The sequence below is a fragment of the Scatophagus argus genome, chromosome 16 (genome assembly GCF_020382885.2).
Source record: "Scatophagus argus isolate fScaArg1 chromosome 16, fScaArg1.pri, whole genome shotgun sequence".
Lineage (NCBI taxonomy): Eukaryota > Metazoa > Chordata > Actinopteri > Scatophagidae > Scatophagus > Scatophagus argus.
This window is the reverse complement of record NC_058508.1, coordinates 8443867-8467416: the sequence shown is the minus strand read 5'-3', so window position 1 is coordinate 8467416 and position 23550 is coordinate 8443867. Positions and strand designations below refer to the sequence as shown.

Genomic DNA, 23550 nt, shown 5'->3' with positions numbered 1-23550 from the left:
TTTGGCCCTGTGCAGCTACATGATGCACATCCCTCAAATTAGAGACTGCTGATGAAACACCTTATTGTTCTGTGATGGCTTCAGGTATTTAACTGAGCCAAAGGGAAGGGCTTTTTACATTCTACAAGCAGATGGCATGATGAGTAATAACTTCACTGCAAATGTTTGTGAGGTTGTCTACACATGTGGAAATGCAAATGCAGTTGTATGCCAAAATGTGACCTTGCACTGCACCACCTGATCTGCATTAACACTAAAACTACACCTACCTTAATGCAGGCATCTTCCTCTGGAGTCACAAACTGACTTTATAGCTTAAGACCATTTTTAGATTTTGAAACCTGTTTGGTAACACTGAAAACAGTGAAATGATCTGTCATTGAAATTATAACCTCATACTGTGTGTACACTACAGCTAGCCTGCAATGAAATCAAACCCTGGAGTTAAAAGGAAATTCCATGATTATATAGAAACCAGAAGAGCGTAGTTTTAACAGATGACAAATGCATCCCGTTAGTGCTGGGTGACCAGGATAACTAAACCATGCCATTCTCACATATGCCATTATTTCCTGGAGTCAGTGGCCTGTTTCACTCTGGCTGCTTTGTGGTCTAGTGAACATGCTGTTCACTAAGACTCTATTCAAAGGGAGGTAGCTGCAGTAACTGTACTATCTGCCAAAATACCTCCTGATTTGTTCCCAGACTGTTATCAAATGAAGTTACTAGAGGGGTCTTAAAAGATGACGTGGTTTTAAGTGTGCCCTAATGGCTCGCCTTGAAACCGTTGTGCATGCACAGTTCAACAATATGTGTCAGACAGTCAGAAAGCAACACAGACAAATCCAGTGAAAAGAGAAAGACACAAGAGGAAGGTACAGAGAGGGAAAGAGAGAGAGATTATTGTTGTTGTTATTATCATTGCATGCCTGTTAATTATGTGTGTTGATGGATAAGTAAGCAAGTGTGTGCGTGCCCATGCTCTTATCTCCGAGCAACCAGTGCGTTTATGTGCGCACGTGTTTGTGTGTGCGTACTGTATGGTTGACTGACCCGTGGAAAATGTTATTTTAGTTCTAATGTAATGAGTTATGACTGCTGCTCCTGAGGGAGGCACACCCCACCTACACACACACACTCACGCTGACGTCACTGGCCTCGATGCTGCTCTTAAGGTTTTGTGCAGACAGGCATCGTAAACAGCCCCTAATTATGCCCGTGGACAAACTGCTGTGGTAAAAGAGGAAGAAACAACAACAATTATTCATTTATCTGCAGGCAGTGGTTTGGTGGCTTCTATTTGGTCCTCAGGGAGAGGCATCTAAGATGATAGATAGAGAAATTGATAAATGGTTAAAAGGAAGGAAAGAAAAAAATGATGGCAAAGAAATAATAGTAATGATGTTTATTTATAAACAGAGATGAATGAATGAGTGAATTTTTAGGCAGAAAGTCTGTCTGAGAAAAAAGAGATAGAAATAAATGAGATGAAATTTTAATGACACCAGAGGGGAATTTTGGGGCATCACAGCTGCACACCGTCGAGTGTATCTCAGATACAGAGCCACCTAGACCTGTTCAGGATTATGCCAATACCTTATGTGAATGTGACAAGTTGAGACACCACACATCATTAAAATGTAATAATTAAAGACACTGAACCTGCTTTCTGTTGGTTAACAATTATTATGCTGTGATATTATTGTAAGCTAAGAAATCTTGTCTGTAAGAGACATGTAGATATAGACATCGACGAAAGGGGACAACACACGTGTGCCATGAGACAACAAAGATAGCAGGAAGATGGTGGAAATAAAGGACGGAGAGACATAAAGTAACTCTCTCTTCTCTGTGTCCAATCAGCTGATGACGAAGCATCCAGCGAAACGACTGGGCTGTGGTCCGGAGGGGGAGAGAGACATCAGGGATCACAGCTTCTTCCGCTACATGGACTGGGAGAAACTGGAGCACAAGGAGGTTCAGCCACCATTCAAACCAAGAGCTGTAAGTCTGACCCCACCAAACCCAACCTGACCACGGATACAATTCACAGGATCAGCGGGACGGGATGTTTAGTGACACCACAGCAGAGACCAGGAGTTTAATTCTCATTAGTTAAACTCCTGGTTAAGGCTTCTTAGAATGACGTTTTGTTCTTCTTGCAGAACACACTCTTTGTCCTTCTTTCAGCCTGGCCTTCTCTGTTTTCCTTCAACATCTCTCTCTCTTCTGTTTCTGTTCTCATACTCATCTTTTCACTTCCAATGTGATATTTCTGTCTCTCCCTCCTCCCCTGCATGGGACAATGCACACAGGTAAGTCAAGAAATGATGAATGTGTGGTGATGAGGACGGGGGGGGGCGGTGATGATAATAATATCAGAAGTGTTGATAATGGTGACTGCGAAGATGATGATGATGGGAAAGGTGCGGTGATGAATGTGGGCTGCATTACAAGAAGACACTGAATGAAGTGAAGATGAAGGGAATGACGGGGACAAACAGAGAAAAGACAGCTATGATTAACCCCCTGGTGACAGCAGTAATGATGGTGGTGGTGATGATATTTAGATTTTGGAGATTAAGTTTGAATTGTTGAACTAAAAACACAAAAATGGAGTTTCCGGTTTTGTGCAGACGCTTTCTGCAGGAACTGAACTATTTCCTGTCTTCATCTGGGTTAGACTGAGTTTAGAATGAACCTCTAGGGACTATGTCCACTCAGTGACCTGAAACAACTGTGTTTGTGTCTGTGCTTTTTTTTTTTTCCCCTACGACAAAATTAGTTTGATCCTAACAAGAGTCAGAATGATCTCATCTCATACTAAGACTCACACACACCATAATATGCGCACACACACAGCTTTAGGCCAGTATGCTGCTGAAGAGTTTTTTTTTTCCTGAGTTGAGCTTTTTATGCAGCTGCCTTAGCCCACTGGGGTTGTGTGTGTGGATGTGTGTGTGTGTGTGTGTGTGTTCTAAGCTGGATTCGTAATGATGCAATGTGTATGCATGCTCTTGCGTTTGAATGATCTATATTTTTACATGTGTGGATGTTAAAGGTCATCATTAGGACCTGGCTGTGTTTTGACGCTGAGGTGTGTGTCTACAGAGTGCTCTGAAGTGACTACCAACACATGTTGTCTGATCTCTTCTTCTCTCTTCTCTCCCTCTGTTTACGGTCTCTGGTTTCTGTTTGATCTCATCTTTCTAACCTCTCTTGCCTTTCACCTCTCTGCTCCTTGTTCTTTCTTCTGAGAACAAATGAAGGTTTGGGGTTTTTTTTTTTTGAAGAACCGTTGCATGTATCCAGCATAAAAATTTAACGTTCAGTTTAGTGTCTGAAGGTGGTGCTTTGATCTTTGGTGCTGTGCTATCAGACTTGTTGGAGCTGTGTTTCTGACGAGAAACCACCTCGTACCACTTTTCTTCGGAGTGGTATGTGATGGTGTTCAGATGACTGCTTATGAAGGGGTGTTGCTTTCAAAAATCACTGCTTGCAGTGGCAGCCTCACTTTGGTCAGAAGTTAGTTTCCTAACTGTTTGTGAGTTCAGCCTGCTTGTGGTTTCACACACTGTTGATTCAGCTCAGATGAACTTTTGAATGTGTGATTGACCGACTGACCAACTAACGACTGGATGACTGACTGGTTGGTTCATTGGTGCATCCGACACATTGAGATTTGTCATGCCATCAACTTGGACTTTCATTTACATCTATCTGAGACGGTATTTTGTTATCGTGTATCTGTCTGTCCATCAAGCAGTCCGTTGTCAATCCATTTATCCATCCATCCACCTATGGACTCTTTCCACCCATCTTTCCACCAATCCACCCATGTGTTCACTGTTTACTGCTGTCATGCATCAACCCATCTGCCCTTCCACATTTTTATTTGTCCTTCTATCTGTGTTCAGTTTTCTCACGTTTGTTTCTGTTTATTTGCATGCTCTGGGGCCCAGTCTCAAATGAAGCCTGTCCTGAAGTGCACTACTGTGTACAGTAACATCACAACATAACAGTATTTATTTAAAACCATATCAAAACCAAACTTTTGAAATCTTGAAAAAACCTTTCTTGGGCTCTGGAATGCGTAAGGCTCAGAGTTCACAAATCAAATTCAATAAAAGCACATTTTTTCCTTGAAAGGGGTATTTCATCAAAACCAAAGCCAATCATATCACTGGTAAAGCTAACGCAAGTAATTAGCTGCAAATACCATTTGACCCTGGTGTGTTTCTCATCTCACATATTTCCCCAAACTATAAACAGTCTGGCTTAATTTCATTTGGTTTTCTGCATTACAGAGATTTAATGAGTTTGTAGTTTTCCTCTGGGTGATGTTGTCAGAGGACACTGAATCCTTGTTGTGTTAATTAAAGCTCAGTGCTGTGATAGAGATGGAAAAAAAGGAATAGCTCGGCCTAAAGTCCCCGTAAGGCATTCTGTCGGGAAAATATAGTTTTCAAGTTAATAACTTGTTTTATGTACTTAGATGGACGCTCATCTCATGGGTATCCAAACTCTTTTTGGGGTTCCCAGTGGTCAGAATGAGGATATGAAGTGGACTTACTTTTTTTTTTTCTTTGCCTCTCAAGAAAATTAATTCTAACAAATGGGACTTGCACAGCACTCTTTGAAATGATTTGATAGCAGTCATGGTTGATAATAGTGATGATAGTTGATCTACTTCTACTCCTGATTCTATACTTATAAAAGCGAGAGTAGGTGTCAACATTTTCAATTGGCATATGTGATGCCAGTGTGATGACATTTAATCGTCATACACATCACATCTCTAATGGTGCAGTTTCTCAACAAATATCTAAAGTGATTTTGAGTCATCCCCAGTGCTCCTCTGCATACTATCTGCTTGTCTGATTAGGTTCATCGTATCTCAGCAGGTCTCTGCAGCTGAAGAATGTAATTAACCCACAATTAACCCATAATTGTGCTATAATCATCTCGTGGCTTTGAGCCTTTTTTTGTATAACGATTCAGAAATTCCAATTAAATCCATGTATTCCTACTAAAAGATCTAGATGAAATACAAGGGAAAATTGTTTCTGGCTATTTACGTACGGCGACAGTGGTATGCTTTTGGAGTGAAATGCTCATGACGAGTTATTCCTCCATGCATTACACTTTTGCTTTGGCCGACACTCCGATGTAGTGCACTGCCACAGGACGTTTGAGACTTCAGTGACCTTGTTGTGTTTAAAATTGGAGTTGAATATGTTTCAAATATTTGAATAAGGAAAGCATGTACCTGAGGCGCGCTTGATTTATCCTCTCCTGAGAGTTTTAGTTTTGTATCACTTTGAAATGTGGTTTGAAATTACTTTTCAGCCAGTACATGCAGAGACATGAATCAAGCCCACCTTGAGTATTTGCATCTTGTTCTGATATTTGAAACCATGTTCACATAATGTCATCTCACACCCTGGTTCAACCCGCCATTCCCCTTCTTTTGTTTTCCCCTCCTTCCCCTCCCCTCCCAACCCAATACATCCATTCCTCTCCATCCCAACTCCTCCCTTTCCCAATCCGCCCCTCCCCCGTACTCCATCCCTCCCTCCTCAACAGTGTGGACGGGATGCCGAGAACTTTGACCGTTTTTTCACACGCCACCCGCCGGTGCTGACCCCTCCTGATGAGGAAGTGATTCAGAACCTGGACCAGGACGAGTTCCAGGGATTCTCCTTTATCAACCCGGAGTTCCCAGGAAATGCTGCTACCACCACTGCCGCCGAGCAGGCTTGATTTCAGCTCATGCACGGATGCATGGAATGACACGTGCAAACACATACACAATCAGATTCCCCAGTGTCAACCCTGCATGCCCTGCACACATGCACATACACACATATCAACTTCAAATATCCCGGAAGTGATTTGTGCCATCGGGTCACCATGACTTCCAAGTGAAAAACAGACATATCGCACGCACAATAACACATATTTATTGTTCACACTGCTGCAACCTGAATGATGTATTGGCCTCTTCTGTGCCGTGTAAAATGGCCTGAAAGCATGTAGCACTCTGCTTCAAAAATATGTCTGAACTTGAGGTTATTAGATTGAATATAACCAGATCCCGTGTTTTTCCATTCTTCTTCAAGGTGGCAACATATTACTCGTTATCATGATTTGAGGCACTGGCTTTCTTCAAGCTTTGTTTTTAAGAACCAAGAAGCTTGGAAGTTGATTCTGACTCATTTCATATTTGGGGTGATTTTCAACTTGTGTTGCACACAGTGTGAACAAAGTCTTTGGTTTACCAGACATCATCAGAATAAGGAATAGAAATTAATGGTGACACACAATTTAAACTGAGGGACAAAAATTATACTTGGGATATTTTTCTTCTTTCTTGATAATTCCGTAGTAATGCATTCACTCACACAAATTCAGTAAATGTACAACGTAATTACTAAATTACATTACATTACACTTCATTTAGCAGACCCTTTAATCCAAAGCGACTTACAGAGTGAGTAAGAGCAAGTTTCAATACAATAGAAAGTTTGGCTATAACAGAAAAATTTGACATGTCCTGATTTCCCCAACACACACAAATACACACCTGCATCATTCACACGCAAAGGCTCTTCAGCATTCCATGTTATGAATTTATTTTTGATGGAAATTGTGATTTAACTTTTTTTCCCCAGTCATTTCCTGGCTATTCCAGCGCATTCTGAGTTTGGCCTGTAATTCTGGTGTGCTTTTTATTCAGTGTATAAAAATAATAGTGTCTGTATGTTTATCCGTGGCTTAGCTAAAACTGGAATGCTTCACCTACTTGTGCATGAGTTTCTATTATCAATAATAGCCTTGGAGTTTGTCTCCTAGCAGCATTTCAGCATCTTATCTTTCTTATATTTGCACCCTCAGCTGCCATTGTGGCTGGTTTTTTTTTTTGTTGTTGTTTGTTTTGTTTTTTTCGATGGGGGGAGGGGTTCAAAATATGTATTAAAAAAACATGGTTCGATTGTACCCAATGAGAGTGTGGAAAATGAGATTTGTCCACAAATATCAGATTTCCTATGTCTTATTGGCTGTTAAGCACTTGGCTCATGATAGTAAAATGCTGTTGGGAAATAGTAGTCTTATATAGGCTTTAAGTCAGTTAGATAGATTAGATAATACTACTTCTTATACTCTGATTTTCTGTTATCTAGTATTCAAGCAATGAAAGAAACTAGCAGTTAGTTTCTTTGTGTTTTACAAATGCATGATTCCGATACCTGGGCGTTTGTTTACAGCGTATGTGTGTGTGTTTGTGTGCATATTTATGTTTTATATGTGTGTGAGCAAGTACTGCGTATGAAAACACACATTTGCATTTTGGTATGTGTCCACACCTGCCCAGCGCCTTGCCTGGCCTCGTGTTAACATTTGTTTGTATGGTGACTGTTTGCATTGGAAGAGAAAATAGAAAAGGTGGGAAGCAGAGAAGTAAAAAAGCTGCTTTCCTGGAAAAATTCTTGATACTGAAATTGAAATAAATAATATGAAGCTTCAGTAAATGTCAAAAAGAGATTGGTGAGACACTGGAGACAATTAGTGATTACTTGGAGTCTTAATGAAGGATGTACATAAGTTAGTGTCGTCTTAAAACTCATGTTTGAGTCAGCATTGACGTTTGGTAGTATGAATGCCACCTCGATAGTTCCTGGAAAGCACGACCTCAGTACTAGTGATGTCTTGTGGGCTATAGGGTTTATTGCCTGGAAATTAAAGCTGAAACCAGTAATATCTGAGAATCTGAAAAGGTTCCTAGACCTGGAAAAAGTTTCTGTGGTAGAAAAATGGATTTCAAAGAGAGAAACAGACCAATAGACATCAATTTATGTGGTCTAGTTTTTTTGTTTTCAGGATCGCAGAAAGGATTTGAGGCTCAACTCACTGTGATTGATGCTTTTAAAGTAGCACAACAAGAATTTCCATCCAAAGTACAGCAAATGTGGACACAGGTTAAAGGCTTTCCGAAGCAGGAAGACATGTTGTCTCTGTGTGTGTGTGTTTTGTCATTTGTTTTCCCTCACTAGCAATAATATTGTTGACAGGAAGGCAGAATTGTTAGTGAACCGACCCTCTCCTCTGAGGCTTGTTGATAGGCATATTAATCCTGGCCAAAGAGAAAAATGGACCTAATACATTTGGATGCAGCTACAGTTGGAGTTGGAGGTGGCTGCGGTGCTTCCTCATATTGCACTCCTGTTCATCACAGGTGGACATCGGGGCAGTTTTTTTTCTTCAAAGTTGCCACATTCAGTATCACAGGTGTTCATCAATAGTTATGGCATGAAGTTGTCTATACAGTATCTGCAGGAGACATTCACTTGAACAGTTATCTGTCATGCTACCAGCTATTGGAGTCACAGTGGTCTCCACAAGCAGGACCAGTGACATTATCATGAAGATACTGATATCTACAGTAAATCAATGGAAGATAATGAGAGTTCAGTGTACCCACAGTAATTAGTATTGAATTAGAATATAATGATTGTTTCAACAGAGCATTTTTTTAAATTGAGATTCCTAAAATATCTGTGGCAACTTCAATGCAGAAGGTAGAGACAAACTTGTGTTACTGTCTTCCAGACTTGAATATGGCATAAGCTTTAAATACCAGAAACATGCTGAAAAATGTCACCTGCATCTGCACTTCAAGTCCAAAAAAAGGCACAGAAACATTTGAAAGATGTAATTTGGCAGGACACTAGCAGTTTGTGCTGTGCTCTTTCCTGGCCAGTGGAGCAGATGGTATAGTGTTAGCAGAAAGCTGAGGGAGCAAAGGCCTGATCCCACTGGGAATGGCAAGAATTCAGACTGAAAAGCCAGGCTCTGAACATGTCCAAGTTCCCCTAGTTGCCTCAATGCAACTAGGGGAACTTAATGTTCTTAATGTTCTCTTTCTCTCTCTCTCCCTCTCTCTCTCTCACACACACACACAGATACACACACACTGTAATGCACTTCAATGGAACATTTGTCTTTCTGGTGGAGACCTGTTAGGTGAAGTCAGTTGACAGCTTGTTTTAAATCAAAAGAAAGTAATAACTGATTTAGGGAACGTTATAACTGATATCTGGATAAAGTTGGTCCTGTTTGTTATCTCTGTCTTAAACTTTAAACTCACAACACGGACGAGCAGTTTTAGAGATTAAATCTAAAGTTACATTTGTGTCTGTTATCTGTGTCATACCTGTGTCAGTATTTGTTACAGTCAGTGTCTCCTGTATTATCACAACAGCAAATAACTATATATACATATACATAAACATAAATATATAGCTGTGTCAAATGATGATATATCCATATAGTTATACACCATGTGGTCAGTATTGCAAAGAATGAGAAGTCCTATTGCAGGATTCGTGTTTTTGTTTCTATCATTCCATCCTGCTGAAAGAGAAGCAAAATGAACTCTGCATGAAAAATGCTGTTTTTACCTTTTTATTAGTTAGGATTTATATACATTTAACATATTAGGGTGATTCATGTTTTCTGTGCAAGCAGTGCTGCAAAAGTGTGATCTAAGCTACTGTTGTGTGCGCTATGTGTGAAAAAAGGAAATATATCTTTAAAAAAAGAAAAAATATGCTTTCCACAATGCTTTCCATGTGCCAATTTTTTTGTTTTCCAGGAAAATCAGGCATAACTTATAATAAAGGACTCAAAAGATGTATTAGGGGATGTTTGTTGTGTTTGTGTGATGTTCATTTGTGATGTTCTTTGACGTGCTTCAAAAAAAGTGTATGTGATGGAGATTGAAGAAGAGGAGGTATAAAGAAAGCAAGATTAGAATGGTGAAGGGTGACAGATGACAGAATTCAGGTTTCTGGGAAATGGGAGGGAGAGAAAGGAAAACAGATGAAAGCAGGGAAGCAGTTCCACAATGATAGGAGGTGAGGAGGAGAGAGAAGGAGGTAGTAAGGAGGGACAGTGGAGGGGGGGGGGGGGGGGGGGTGAGGAAGCAAAGCGAGGCTCTCTGAAGCAAGGCAGGCAGCTACGACAGGCTGTGCATATTTCATGGCTGCCACTTATCATAAGAGCCTTTCCCTGATGGGGGAGCGTAGGTCTGATGACTTCAAGGAAATAACATGCAGAACGCGGCCTACATACACACAGCCCTGCTGAGCTACTCAACCGCTTCACGCCGCCTCTAAAGCTGCTCTCAATTCACTAGTCGAGCCGCCACCGCCGCCACCGCCGCCACTGCTGCTGCTGCTCTTACTAGCTGCCCATTTATTTTAATAAGGGTTTCTGTATCTTGCACCATCTACTATCCCTAATACAGTATAATGATTACAAATATGGACATAAACTAGATTCTGAAACACGTCCGAGCTGTGGCACAATGTGATGGAAAACAACATGTACAACTCACCAGTTATCCACTGGGAAAGTAAATGTGGTCATTTTTAGGCTGAACTTTAATGAACAAACAGGATCACTTTCTCTACATTCTGGTGAAAGGTTGAGACTACACAGACTACAACTCAGCAACTCAGAATATGATGGAGATTATGGCGTCATAAACAAGTAAACAGGAACGGACTGGTGACAACAGGAGGACACAGCTAGCATAGGTCTGTCCACTTAAAGCTCACTAACTAGCTTTTGTATCCTGTTTGTTCTGTATAAGACAAATGTAGAAATGTCACTTTGTGTTTTTACAAGTAGGGTAAGTGTTCGGACACGGTGTCTTCCAGGACAGACAGAGCTAAGCTAGCTGTCGCTCAATTTCCAGTCTTTATAGAAACTATAAAATGGTATCCAAAACAGAAAACGAGGTTAGACTTGTACGCTTCTTGCTGATCAATTTTGTTTTATTACTTTTGCTGATCAGTAAGAAAAGTACTAACCTCGTTTTCTGTTGTATCACGTCCTTGAATTCAAGGAACTCTTGTTTTTGACTCATTCATAACGCAGTGCTCCCTAGCCAATGTACTGGCTGCTCTTAATATAAAATGTTAGTGAATATTATGCTTTAATGTCACACTATTGAGGGTTGTTTCTTGTATTAGCTTCATTTTATTGAGCAGGTACACAACTGCTCCTGTCGATTTTATTCACAAAAAATAATGTTCCTAATTAGCATGCAAGAACATCTGGAATTTATATATAAGACTGTCAGACAATAGATATGTCCCCACTCAGATCTCTGCAAATGGCTCAAGAGTCAGTGTCACCTCAACCTTGGACTTGGATCGAATTACATTCAGTGAAGCAGAATTTGGTTAATGCGTTCACCTTCAAGGTAGCTTTTTAGCTATTTTCCAAGCTGTTCTTTATGTGTTGGCATTGAAAAGGAACATTTCCTGTTGTCCACATTCCTCGTAATATAACTGTATACTGACATTTTAGTGCAGCTGTATTTTATGCAAATTTATCATAACAGCAACACAAACTCCTGTGTAACAGTAAGTTCCAGCACATAAGCTGTATAAAGTTTATATTGGAGTGGATGTAATAGCCATGTACACAGTAAGCCGCAGCAGTGCTGGAGTGTGTGTGATAATTAATTCCAAATGTTGCGGCCCCCAAATTAAAGCCAGTGGCTTCAGCACAAAGCAGCCTGCGCTTATCAGCCCAAAACAGGTCAGCGTTCGATACCGCCTTTCATTCACCCTCCTCTCCTCTTCACCTCCCCTTTCCTCTGTGCCTCCCACTCTCCCCACATCCTCAGCTGACATAGGCTCGTCTCCCACTAATCCTCTCGTTACTGAAAAGAGAAGGGGTGAGAGAGAGAGAGAGAGAGAGGTGGAGGGGAATGAAGCAGGAAGGCAGATGAGGAGAGGGAGAGGAAGAGGGAAGTGGAAAGAAAGCCTAAATTAAAGACTCAGAGTCATGTTTCTCTAATAAAAACCGCTGCCTTTGGAACACAGTGTCTTAATAAACAATTGTGTGTCTGTTTGCCTCAATGCAAGTGTATTCTAAGGGTTCTATCTATACATCTGTACCAAGGGCCACTGATATTTATCTGTCTCCCCATGCGTAGCTGCATCTTTTTTTCTCTCTCTTTTTTCTCTCCATATCTCTGTCTCTCTGCCTCACAGCATTGACTGCATTTGAAGCGTGTTGAGATGGAACACATTATGAGCTGGCCTACATGGCTGGCAGCTGTGTGTGTGTGTGTGTGTGTGTGTGTGTGCATGTTTATGTGTGTATTTTTGGTAAATAACTACATGATTGGTCTTTGCAGTGTACACAGCGGATTCACAAAGGTTTTGGGAACAAAAACACACAGAGAAACTGTTTCATAACTTGACAAAAACGAATATTGATGTGGATGAGTAAAATAAGCAGAAGTTGGCAAGCTATAGTGTGTTGAAACTTCACTGATATATAACCCAGCAGATTTAAGGCCCTGCACACTCATTGTAAAGCCACACTTGGGATGTTAACACAGATAATATCATGTCCATGCTGCATAAATTTGCTCAGCCTCTTTGTAGAACATGTATTGTGTTTACACTGAATGAAATATTCAAATCAAAGACTCCACACATGTCTACAAAATAGCATATTTGGTATCTTTGATATTTCCAGTACAAATTAAAGATCTGTGGATTTTAATGATTAAAATTAAACAAAATCCTCACTCAACAGATACACCTTTTCAATTTATAATTTGGGGGGGAAAATATGGGCGTCGTCTCAGTGCCTCTCTTGAAATGAGGCTTTCTAGTGGATATCATGCCCACGAACGTGAGGTGGATCTGGGCCAGCTGTGGCAGGTGTGTCCCTGTGGATGGAGGGAGCTCCTCTCAGGCAGTGGGCGAGCTGGCAGATGAAGGTAGGAGACACAACATTGGCTTGTGCTTCCTGTGATCTTGAAGGCTCTCCTGTCCCTCTCTACCTCACTCATTGTTTCTGACCCTGCCCCCCACCCCCGCCTCGCTCTTTTCAAATAATAGAAACAGCTATTGGCTTTCTACTTTGAGAAGTGTCGGACCAACTTTATAATCAGCGTCTCGGCTAGATTCTCCTCTTTGGTCTTGTCTCTTTCTCTCCACCTTTCTCGTGCTGTGACTTGGACTTTCTGTTTGTGTTTTTCAAACGTACGTGGTGTTAGATGCTCACACTCTGGACTTTGTGGATGTAACTGGATGTAATTATGGTCCTGGATTTTCTGAGATCGTACCTTGTGTGGTTTTCTCTGTGAGTGCTGCTTGCTTAGTAATGTGAATATTTATGTGGCCAGCTTTTACAATCCATTTCCTTTCTCCCTCTGTGCTGCTCTCTTTATCCCACTTTCTAACTATCTGTGAATTTGGGTTGAGGTCATAGCAGTAGGACCAACAAACCAAGTACAGTATACTGATTCTTATTAATTAATATTATTAACTTATTATTGAGTGAGATGTTACCTGTATAGGCCTACATGGTGAGTGTGATTATGTATTGTTTTTGCAAACTTTTGCTGAAAAATGTACAACTTTCTTTTTAAAGACTCACGATCATTGGTCCCAGAGAAATTCATTTGTATTTTTCTGCAGGAGGACTCATTGTTTTTGAGTGAACAAGGTCTTATTTTAGCAACCACAGCTCAGAAAGTACTTTAAGAAATAAATAGTTCACACAAAAAAAGGAGAGGAAACAAAAAAGAGGACCTTATCGTGCTGAGGCTCAGTCCATCCACAGTCGTTGTGCTCTGAATTGCACTTTTAAAATCAGACTTTTGTGTGTTTTTTAAAATCATTTTTCCAAAACAATTCAAATCAGCACTCTTTATTCCCTTAAATAAAAATGTTTCATGACATAGGGATAGCTAAGTGAGGATAACTGGAATGCATGCACAGGAAAGATTCCCCTGCCTTCATTAGACCACACAGGACAGCAATGTGATATCCATTCATTTTGGGTTTAATTATACTGAATGACAGACTTTGGCTGCTTAGTTTTCAGACATGCCAATTTGGATGTACTGGAGCTTTCAGAGAAGTCCCACATTCCCCAGTCCTAATTACATTTTAGATGTTGATGTGAATGCTCTCGTTGGAAACTCGTAATTACCCCATTATGAATACAGCATAAAGACCACAAGCCCACGCAGGTGTTCATGAGCTACATACTGCAGAGATACACAAAGCACATAGACAAAAGAAAAATTCCCGAGCAGTGCATGCGAAAGGGCAGAGCAGAGCATGATAATTACATTAAAATGTGAATCAACTGCAATTTCTTGAGATTTATTTTCTTGCAATTGCAGTACCTGTTTCTTGTGGGTTTTTGTAAATATGTGCTTTATCTGCTCTTCTCTCTAGAATTATTCATAATGAGAGAGTCTTTTTAATTCTTATACTAAATTGACTGACAAGTATTACAGATCTGTGTGTGCTGGCCCTGATGGAATCCACCCAGGATAAAATGTACGTGTGTTACCCCTGACCAATGCTCCTCCACGAGTTTTAGCAAAATCACATAAGAACACACACACAAGCTCACACATCCTACAGGCCGTATCAGACATATACAGACAGTGACTACCTCTGCTGCCTTTCCTGCCTGGTGTTGCTCTCTCATACACGGAGCCTAACAGCGCCATGACTTCATATGGCTCGGGTAGACCCAATTAGAAATAATCCTGAACCATTTGAGTGTGTCATTGCCATTAAATCAAATGGCAGTCGCTCTCCTTTTACTGCATCTGACTTGCCCCCCCACACACACACACACACACACACTAACGTGCCCTCCTCCATCTTAAATATCTCTCTCACACTCCTCTTTTTTTTCTTCTATCTACACACTGACTGAGTCAAGCAGTGTATTAACAATGCCCTGCCCCAGAGAAACCCTCCACAACCACACACACCTTCTTTCCCTCCCCTCCTACACAAAGTCACAGATGCTGTTGCCTGGAATCCAGTCTCTCTCTCTTTTTTCCTGTCTTGATTCACGTCGCGTAGCATCTGTCTCTCATCCCTCTGTCTTGGTGTTGACTCCTCTGCACTTCCTGTACTTACTCTTCCACCTTATCCTTGAATATCTTTTATACGCCCCTTTGTTTTTCCCCTATTTTAAGATCCTTCCAGCCCGGTCGCCAGAATAAAATGTTCTGGTCTTGAATTTGGTCTTGGAATTTGGAAAATGGTCTTGGATTTTGAGACCAATTCAACCAGCAAACAGATGATTTTAGTAGCCATCTGTGGCGTCAAAAGCAGATATCTTTAACTACATATCAGGGGATTTTCAAGCCATGTTTGTGGTGGCAAAACCAGATATTTTAAGGCAAAACATGATCTTTGCCTAACCCCAACCAAGCGTTATCTGTGCCTAAACCTGACCAGACTGTGAGCCATGAGTGTTGCTAAAAGATGAAATTGAAAACCGAAATGTAAAGACACGTAAAGTTTCAATATCTGAAGTGTAAAATTTTAACATATCTGTCTGTACACTGAAAATACTTATTCTGACCACTGGGTTGAGGTTTCCTGCTGCCTCTTGATATTTTAATACTTTTCTTGTACTTTATTCTCTCTCTGGGAAAGGGTATGAGATGTGACCATCCATGTATCTAGCTCTATCTAGTTTCTACTTATCCAATCATTACACATTAAGTTTTAAGACCTGACTACAAATAATATAGTAAAAGGGACCATCACAGCAAATGCAGGACATAAGGAAGGTGCGTTTGTTCCTGTTTTCTTTTCTATGTAAACCAACGCACTAGCAGCAGTGAAGCAGCCAAACAGAAAATACCACTGTCCTATTTTTCAGTCCTGATACTTCAGAATAACAGCATTTTTGTAGATTAACTCTGATGCTCATCACATCCCAGCTACTTTATCAGCATCTTCTTTTGGCACTTGTAGTGTTCTCCAGTCTTATACCTGTCACGCTGGACAAAGCGAAGCTCATATAGTTGAGCTGTAAAAATAGCCTGATTTCTATTACTCACAGCCCTGGCATTATAGAGATCATGTCAAAAAAAGAGAGGATGGATGTTCTGGCAAGAAATAAACGGAAGTAACATAAAGGTCTTCTGAATTGAGGACAGTAGCTAATATGATGGTACAAACACCACTGCCACAAGGAGATGGTGATAAGGTTGTGAGATACAGACCTAAAAACAAGCAGGTGTGTGCAATGATTGCCTTTTTCTCAAATGAAATAATGACTATGATTTTTGTTCAGGGCTCTTTTTTTGTTTGTTTATTATGTTTGTTAGAAATTTGCTGGGTGTCATGGATTTTGAGGATGTTCTAGCACTTAAACAACATTCTTTAATGTAAAATAAAATCTAAGTGACATCAGCATTTCAAAAGCCAGTTGTCTCATTGGAACAGTTTCACATTTTTTGCAAAAACTAAAGATGAGAAGATCTGACCACAGCCAGTAGTCAATTAGCTTAGCTGAGCATAAACACTGGAAATGGAGTCTTTTCTAACTAGTCTAGAATCTGTTTCCTGTTTCCAGCCCTTATGCTAAGCTAAGTTCATGGACTGCAGGCCCCAGCTTCATGTTGAACAGACAGATATGTGAGTGGTATTGATCTTCTCATCTAATTCTCAGAAACAAAGCACTTTCTTCCCTAAACTCCAGAATCTATAACCATAGTGTTGTGCGTTCAAGGTCATACCATCACAATAATACAATTTTCGCAAGCCTTGGTATATAACCTATAACAAGTCTGTAATTAAATTCCATCTTAATATACACGATCAGCCGCAACATTACAACCACCTGCTTAATATTTTGTAGATCCCTCTTGCTCTGCCAAAGCAGGTCTGATGCCCTCACAGGACCTCTGGGAGTATGCATTGCAAAGATTCGTGATCAGATTGGCATCTGGGGAGTCTGTAGGCTGTTGTTGTTCTTCCTGAGACACTCACATGATTTCCAGAGGTTTCCCCGTAGAACATTGCATTGCAAGCTGATAATTAATATTATTAATATTATTCATTTCACCTGTAAGCGGTTTTAATGTTGTGGCTGATAGGTATATGCACTTATGGCATGAACAAAGGGAGCGTTCAAATAAAAACCACTTGCACTTTTATGTAATTAATAGGGTTCTAAAAGGTATAACAGTGATGCTTTGTCTTCTTCCCCTGTCCAATCCATCCCATTCTCCTTCAATCATTTTTATCTTTCCTCCTTCTCTTCAATTCTCCCTTCCATCATACCATAAACTCCACCTGCAGAGGAACCGTCGGGACACCTGTAACTTTGACAAGGAGTTCACCAAAATGCCGGTGGACTTGACGCCAACAGACAAGCTCGTCATCATGAACCTGGACCAGGATGAATTCCTTGGCTTCTCCTACACTAATCCTGAATATGTGGCTCCTGCAAATTAATACCCACTTGATCAGACTGAAGGACTAGTAGAAAACAAGGCTTCAGCGCAGATAGGAAGGCAATCTCACACTAAACATCTAATTATTTTGTGTTTGTTCGGCAAATGTCTGCTTTGTTTTAGCCCACTCTGAGGTTTGTCCAATACTTAAGCATAAGAAAGGTATCACAACACCAAACTTGCACAACAGACTGGATACCAAAGATTTGAAGTATTGTATCAAAAACGCCCTAGGTGTCAAAATGTGCTTTTTATACAGGACATAAGCATATGTCACATGCTAGATTTATGGAAAAATATCAAACTACAACTGACCACTTATATACACAATGCTGCCCAGATGCCACACATACTACCCCAGTCATGCAATAGGAATTTGGTTTACTCTGTTTATGGCGTAAGTTTGCTTAAATTCCACAATAAATCTAACAAATGTATTTTCAGATTTCCTAATTGAAACATTGTGTTACATTCTCTAGTGTTTATCCACAAGTTTGACTGCATCATTGTGACATCTCAAACCAAGCCATGTAATGAGAGTAACTTCTCACCGAGATGTGACATGACATAAACCCATGTTAAACAAGAATGGATGGATACATGCAGCAGTCTGAGTCTCTGGTGTGATTTGCCCAGTGTAGTGAAGATGCAATTCATGACTGCTGTTGAAAGCGGCATTGTCTTGAGTAAGTGGGCATCAGTTTTTTTTAAAGTCATTTTAATGATAATGATAAGCTGTGGCAGAGGGATGTGGAGCAATGGGACCAAAGCAATCATGAAATGTACCCTGTCTGCTTCAGGATAAGCGACGGTTTTTGGATCACAAGTGGACCAAATTGTGATGATATTAACAGTTTTATACATTTTAATTTTGTTGCTCTCATCCCTTGGTAAATATGTTCAGAAGTAAAAGTAATAACTTGAAGCTGAAGCTGGAAACTCCATCCACATCTTCACCAATCACATCTTCCAGCAGCTATTTAAACAGAGCTCTGAGTGTGCAGACTTTAGCCATCCTAACATGCATCAGGAAGAGCACGTGTATCAGTCCAAGTTGTGTGTTTTGACCATTGTTGTCTGTTTCAGCCAGCCTTTACACTGTCATGAGTTGCACAATCGAAGTGCTGACACACTCAGAGTGAGCGTCTCACACAGGGAAGAGGAGTATGAGGAATATGCCTAATGAGCAAACCTCACAGACTGTCAAACTTTTTCATCCTTCTCTTCCTTCTTTTTCCTCCTTTGGCTCTTGCCTACTGCTTTGTCCCTTCCCCCCCAGCCCCCTGTTGTCTCTTCAGTTTATTTACTCATCATTTTATTTATTTATTTACTTATTTTATTTTATTTTGGCTTTAATCCGGACTTCTGATGAGGCCTCATTGGCAGCCTAGTGTGACGTGGTGTCATAGGGTTGGCAATGCGGCAAACATACACACATGCAGATGCACACACAGTGAATGAGGAGCTGCTTTGACAACCCCCCCAAGTGAGCGGTTTCACAAACAGCAATAATACCAACAGCAAATGCTGCTTTTCTCCATTATTCATTTTGCACTTCCTTCTCCTTCTTCCCTCTGTGCCAGTGTGTGTGAGAGTGCTGTGTCCGTGTGCATGTTTTAACAAATGCCAGTATGTTAGAATACATGTTTGTGTGGTGCGTACATGTGAGTGTGTGTATTTGTGTACGTGCTTTATAAGGCTTCACTGGATAAAGTCTATTATTTCAAATTCAGCTCAAATTCAACAAATCTGCCTTCCAGCTTCAAACCACATTCCTTTGGCTATAATGCCAACTAGCTGTGTGTACTGTATACATACGCGCACACACACACACACACACACACACACACACACACGATGGTTGGAATTATTTGGTGAAGCGTAACAAGGCGGACAATGACTGTGAAATGTTCGCTCCTGGAGGCACACAAGACATATACTGTAGGTCCATTACACAGGCCTAGATTGTTTTTCCCTTCTTTAATCAACACAAACAGTATCCTCATGTATACTATATAAAGTACATGTGCATATATATATATATATATATATATATATATAAGCATGCACAAACACGGCATCCTTCTGAACTTCTTCACCTTTAGGGAACCTTCACTGCATATGACTCCACAGTCCTGTTCTTTTATCTGGATGACGTAAAATATGAAGTATAATCTGTGTCTTGGCCTATCTCAGGCGTAGAGCTGTATATTGCTCAGGTCAAGGGTGCAAATATCTCCTTATGTTAATCACACTCGACAGCTGTGTCTACCTGTGTGATAAAGTGAGGGAGATATGTTAAGTACTGTGCAATTTAATAAGTCTTTCTTTAGATCTCATAAGAAATCTCTTTCTTTCTGGCAAACACTGAAGCTATCAGGCTTTCTCTGCATGTGTCCAAACAGCGCAGACTTGAGAGAGCTAACATGAGACGATGACCTGCAGCACATCTACAGAAACACAAACAAGTTGTTATTTTTCTTCGTGGGGCTACATTCTCAGTGTATTAAGAACTGGTAACGTGTTCGTCAGCCTCGTTATGTTTGGTGTTAAAATTCCCACATCAGGACTATAAAGAATTATACTATGCATGCATGTGATGATCTCTCTTTCTCTTTCATATCTTGTTCCATATGATATGGATTTATCCTATATTAAGTGTTGATTGATGGACTGGTGTGTGGTAATTACTTTATTAGACATCAATAGGGTTTCTGTTGCTTAATATGATAAAAGTATGTCTCATGTCATTGTTATCTATTTATGAAATATTATACAAGGGCCATGTTCTGCTTCATTTGTACATATATAAATATTTTTCAAGTGTGTAGGGGTAAGAGTCTTCCATTTCCATACTTGCATTTACGCAGAGAAGTTTATGTATTTAGGGGTTAAATTATATATGAGCTGCAATAGAAAAAAAACGTGCAAATAGGGCCAAACGACGACTGGATTATAATGACACTACATAAAATGTATGCCTGTTTAACCTCCCACCCATCGGCTCATACAGTTTTATAGGTTCTGCGGGGTGGAACAGAACTGGTACCACAGTGTACCAACTCTTGAATGGTGTCCTCCTTTCTTCACTCCTTCATTTCTTTCCGACCTTTTCTCTTATCACGCCTTTCCATCTGTCATTTTATTTTTTCCCCTGACCTTTCCCTTTCCTCTTTCTTTCTCCTTCTTCCTCATTGTCTTTTTCGTACCTTATTTTCCTTTCTTTTGACCTTTACCCCTCTCTGTAGGGCTTTTTTTTTCCTTTTTGCTCACCCTCTTCAGCATTTTCGGCACATCTCTTCTTTTCAAGATGCTGCTTGTTTTCATTTCCCTGATTTGTCTCATTCTACTTCCTTTTACATTTCACTCTTTTTCTCCTTCTCCATACTTGACATTAAACCTGAAATCTGATGAGCTGTTAGTAGAATTTAAATTTGATGCTTGTTTCTTGAACTTGTTTCTGCTCTGACTTACACGCTAAACAAAAACTAGCTTAACGGTAACCTGAAGATAATTTACGGTTTTTCCATGCAGAGAACATCAAAGGTACAACAAAAGACTAAGAATGTGTTTTTGTGAGATAGTTTACTAATAAGAAAATGTGCATTGTGATGTTTTCAACTGTAGTATAATAAATCACGTTGAAAGATCATATGTTGTCTCATTTCTGGTTAAATCTCCAAACAAATAACATTATCAAACCCCGACAAATGATCGTCTGTTCATTGGATGCAGTAAATTTGTACGTGTGCTTGTTTGTATGTGTGCTTGTTCTGCTGCACACAGATTAATGGGGCACCTATTAATGATGTGTTACACATTGTGCAGGTTTGACAGCAAATGTAGAATAAATCTTTATTATTATATTTATTGTTCGGTTGGTAGGAGGTCATCACTGTTGTGTTTCACATACACACACACACACACCTTGCAGTGCATCCCATATGGCCATGCTTGGCTTCATCTGCCTCTGTGATAATAATAACAATAATCTGACTTCTCATAGTGACAGCATATAATCTTCTAAGTTCTAACTGGAAAAAATAATGTAGTAGGAAATGTTCATTGGCCTTCAAAGTAATTCTACCACTAAAGGCAGTAAGATGTGAAGCTGAACATGCAAACAGTTGTGTCGTCCGTCAGAGTAGATAAACACATTGTTTAATCCATTCTTTTTGCTGTTGGGTATTTACTTTTTGAGAGGCTAAGAAAAAGACACCACCTTCAAAACTCATCATATACAGAATCTTGTTCTTACTACTTTCAAACAGAGAGAAATCCAAAGTTCGACAGGCCTGCCATGCATATTTATGGTTGTTAAGCTTTCTGCCTGGGGACAGGGTTTAGGAACAGGTTAATGAGATGTGTTATTAATGGTTACCATGTTTATGGGGTTCTGCACTGATTTGTTGGTGAACTAGCTAGCAAAGAAGCTAGCTGCCATTGTTGATGGAGAAGAAAAGGATAAAGGGAAGATAGGAGCTGAAGTGAAGGACAGCAGGGCACTGCAGCACACTGGAGAGAGAGATGAAAAAGGAAAACTGACAAAAGCAAAAGAATCTCTTATTTATTTCATTCAGTTGATCTTAAAAATGCTCGAGAGGGGAGCATGACGGAGGAGCTTATTGGATTTATTTCACACTATCTTTCTTTCTGGCTCTCTTTCTCTCTCTTCCACTCTCTCACCCAGCCCTACACACATTTTCATTAGGCAAACATATTAGACACACTTTCACACCATCAGACATGTGCCTTCACAATTAAGATACATTTTTTTCTGTGTGTGTGTGTGCTTCCCATTCATTCACTCTCTACTTCCTCTCTCTTTTAATCACTCAATCTAAATGTCAGTCCTTTGCCCAATCAGTGTCCAACTCACATGCGCACAAACACCCTTGCAAACATTTTCATTATACACACACATTAGAAACACTTCCACGTGATCACTGACCTCGTGTCTTCCTAAAGTGTCCACTCTTACACATCACAGTCCCATAAATAGACATTATTATGTCTAATCAGAGCACCACCTACAGATGCTTGAACTTTAGACAAAATTTTCAAAAAAAAAAAAAAAAGGAGGTGAAAATTTGGAATTTAAATCAGACCAAAAATAAGATTTCATCTGCTGTCAAATGAGGCAACACACATCTGAAAATGTTTCGCTTTCAGTATACACACACACAGAAATACACACCCACACTTTTCCAGAGAATCTCCCCAGGCCGTGTCTGCAGACATGTAAGTCATAAATCACAGTTTTGACATATTTGCATCATGCCAGAATCATGACATATCACCATATGTCCTCCTTCTGCCCTGCAGTTATTCCCATCTGGGAAAACACACACAAACACAAAAACAAACACAGATGCACACAAATACACACAGAGGCAGAGGTATGCTTTGTAATACACCCATCCACATTGTGATCCTCACCATACGACACATACAGCATATAAAGACGTGAATGAAGTGATCAGTTGCAGTAAAAATGTCAGTCTTGTAATCTTTCATGGAAAGTCTCTCTAACTGGAAAGCTCGTGCTCCTCTCTGCCTGTGAATCCAGCTCCCTCACTTTGCAGTATATTTATGTCACCAGTTGCCTCCTCCTCTCTCTTTCTCCAAATAGTTTATCTTTCATTCTCTAATTATTCTGGTTTTCATTTTCCACTAACTTCTTCCTCTTGTGTTGCCTGCCCTCCTCCCCCCTCCTCTTCCTCCTGCTCTTTCTCTTTTTCCTCCCAGTGTCTGAGCACTGGCCAGAGGCGTGAGAAGGTTCCAGCTCACTGGGCAGAAACCCTGCAGTCCTCCTCCTCCTCCTCCTCCTCCTGTCTTCAAGAACCGCCCTGTCTTTCTCTCTCATCTCATCCTCCTGTTGTACAACCAAACGATGGCAAAGAGAGAATTACGGAACGAGACAGAAACAGAGGCATAGAGAGAAAGGGCAAACACAAGACACTTTAGTGTTTAAAACTGCATTTCCCATGATGCATGATCTGTGATTTTCTTCACAAGGGACCTTGAACCTTGTTGCAAAATGTTTATACTGAACGTAACAACAAAACATTCTGACAACATATGCAATTTGTTTTTCCCTGAGTATTCGCTAAAAACATTTGTAACATGTTTCACTGTTACATTGCAATTCTTAAGATTTCTGTCTTGTGATGTGATTGGAGGCTGCAGTGACCAAGTAGCTGTCCACACAACAGCATGTCCGCAAAGTT

At 40.3% G+C, this 23550-nt stretch overlaps 1 protein-coding gene across 3 annotated transcripts in view; it reads left to right on the top strand.

The window, feature by feature from the left end:
- The window catches only part of prkcbb (protein kinase C, beta b), a 90596-nt gene extending 71025 nt beyond the window's left edge, over positions 1-19571 (top strand). For 2 of the 3 annotated variants that reach the window (XM_046414535.1, XM_046414536.1), the window contains exons 17-18: positions 1864-2004; positions 5587-9705. In XM_046414535.1, coding sequence (XP_046270491.1) covers positions 1864-2004; positions 5587-5763 — 318 coding nt within the window. In that variant the 3' untranslated portion in view covers positions 5764-9705. Of the gene's footprint in view, positions 1-1863; positions 2005-5586; positions 9706-17165 lie in introns of those variants that run through there. The other variant, XM_046414537.1, reaches the window with a different exon arrangement.
- Positions 19572-23550: the final 3979 nt, after the last annotated feature.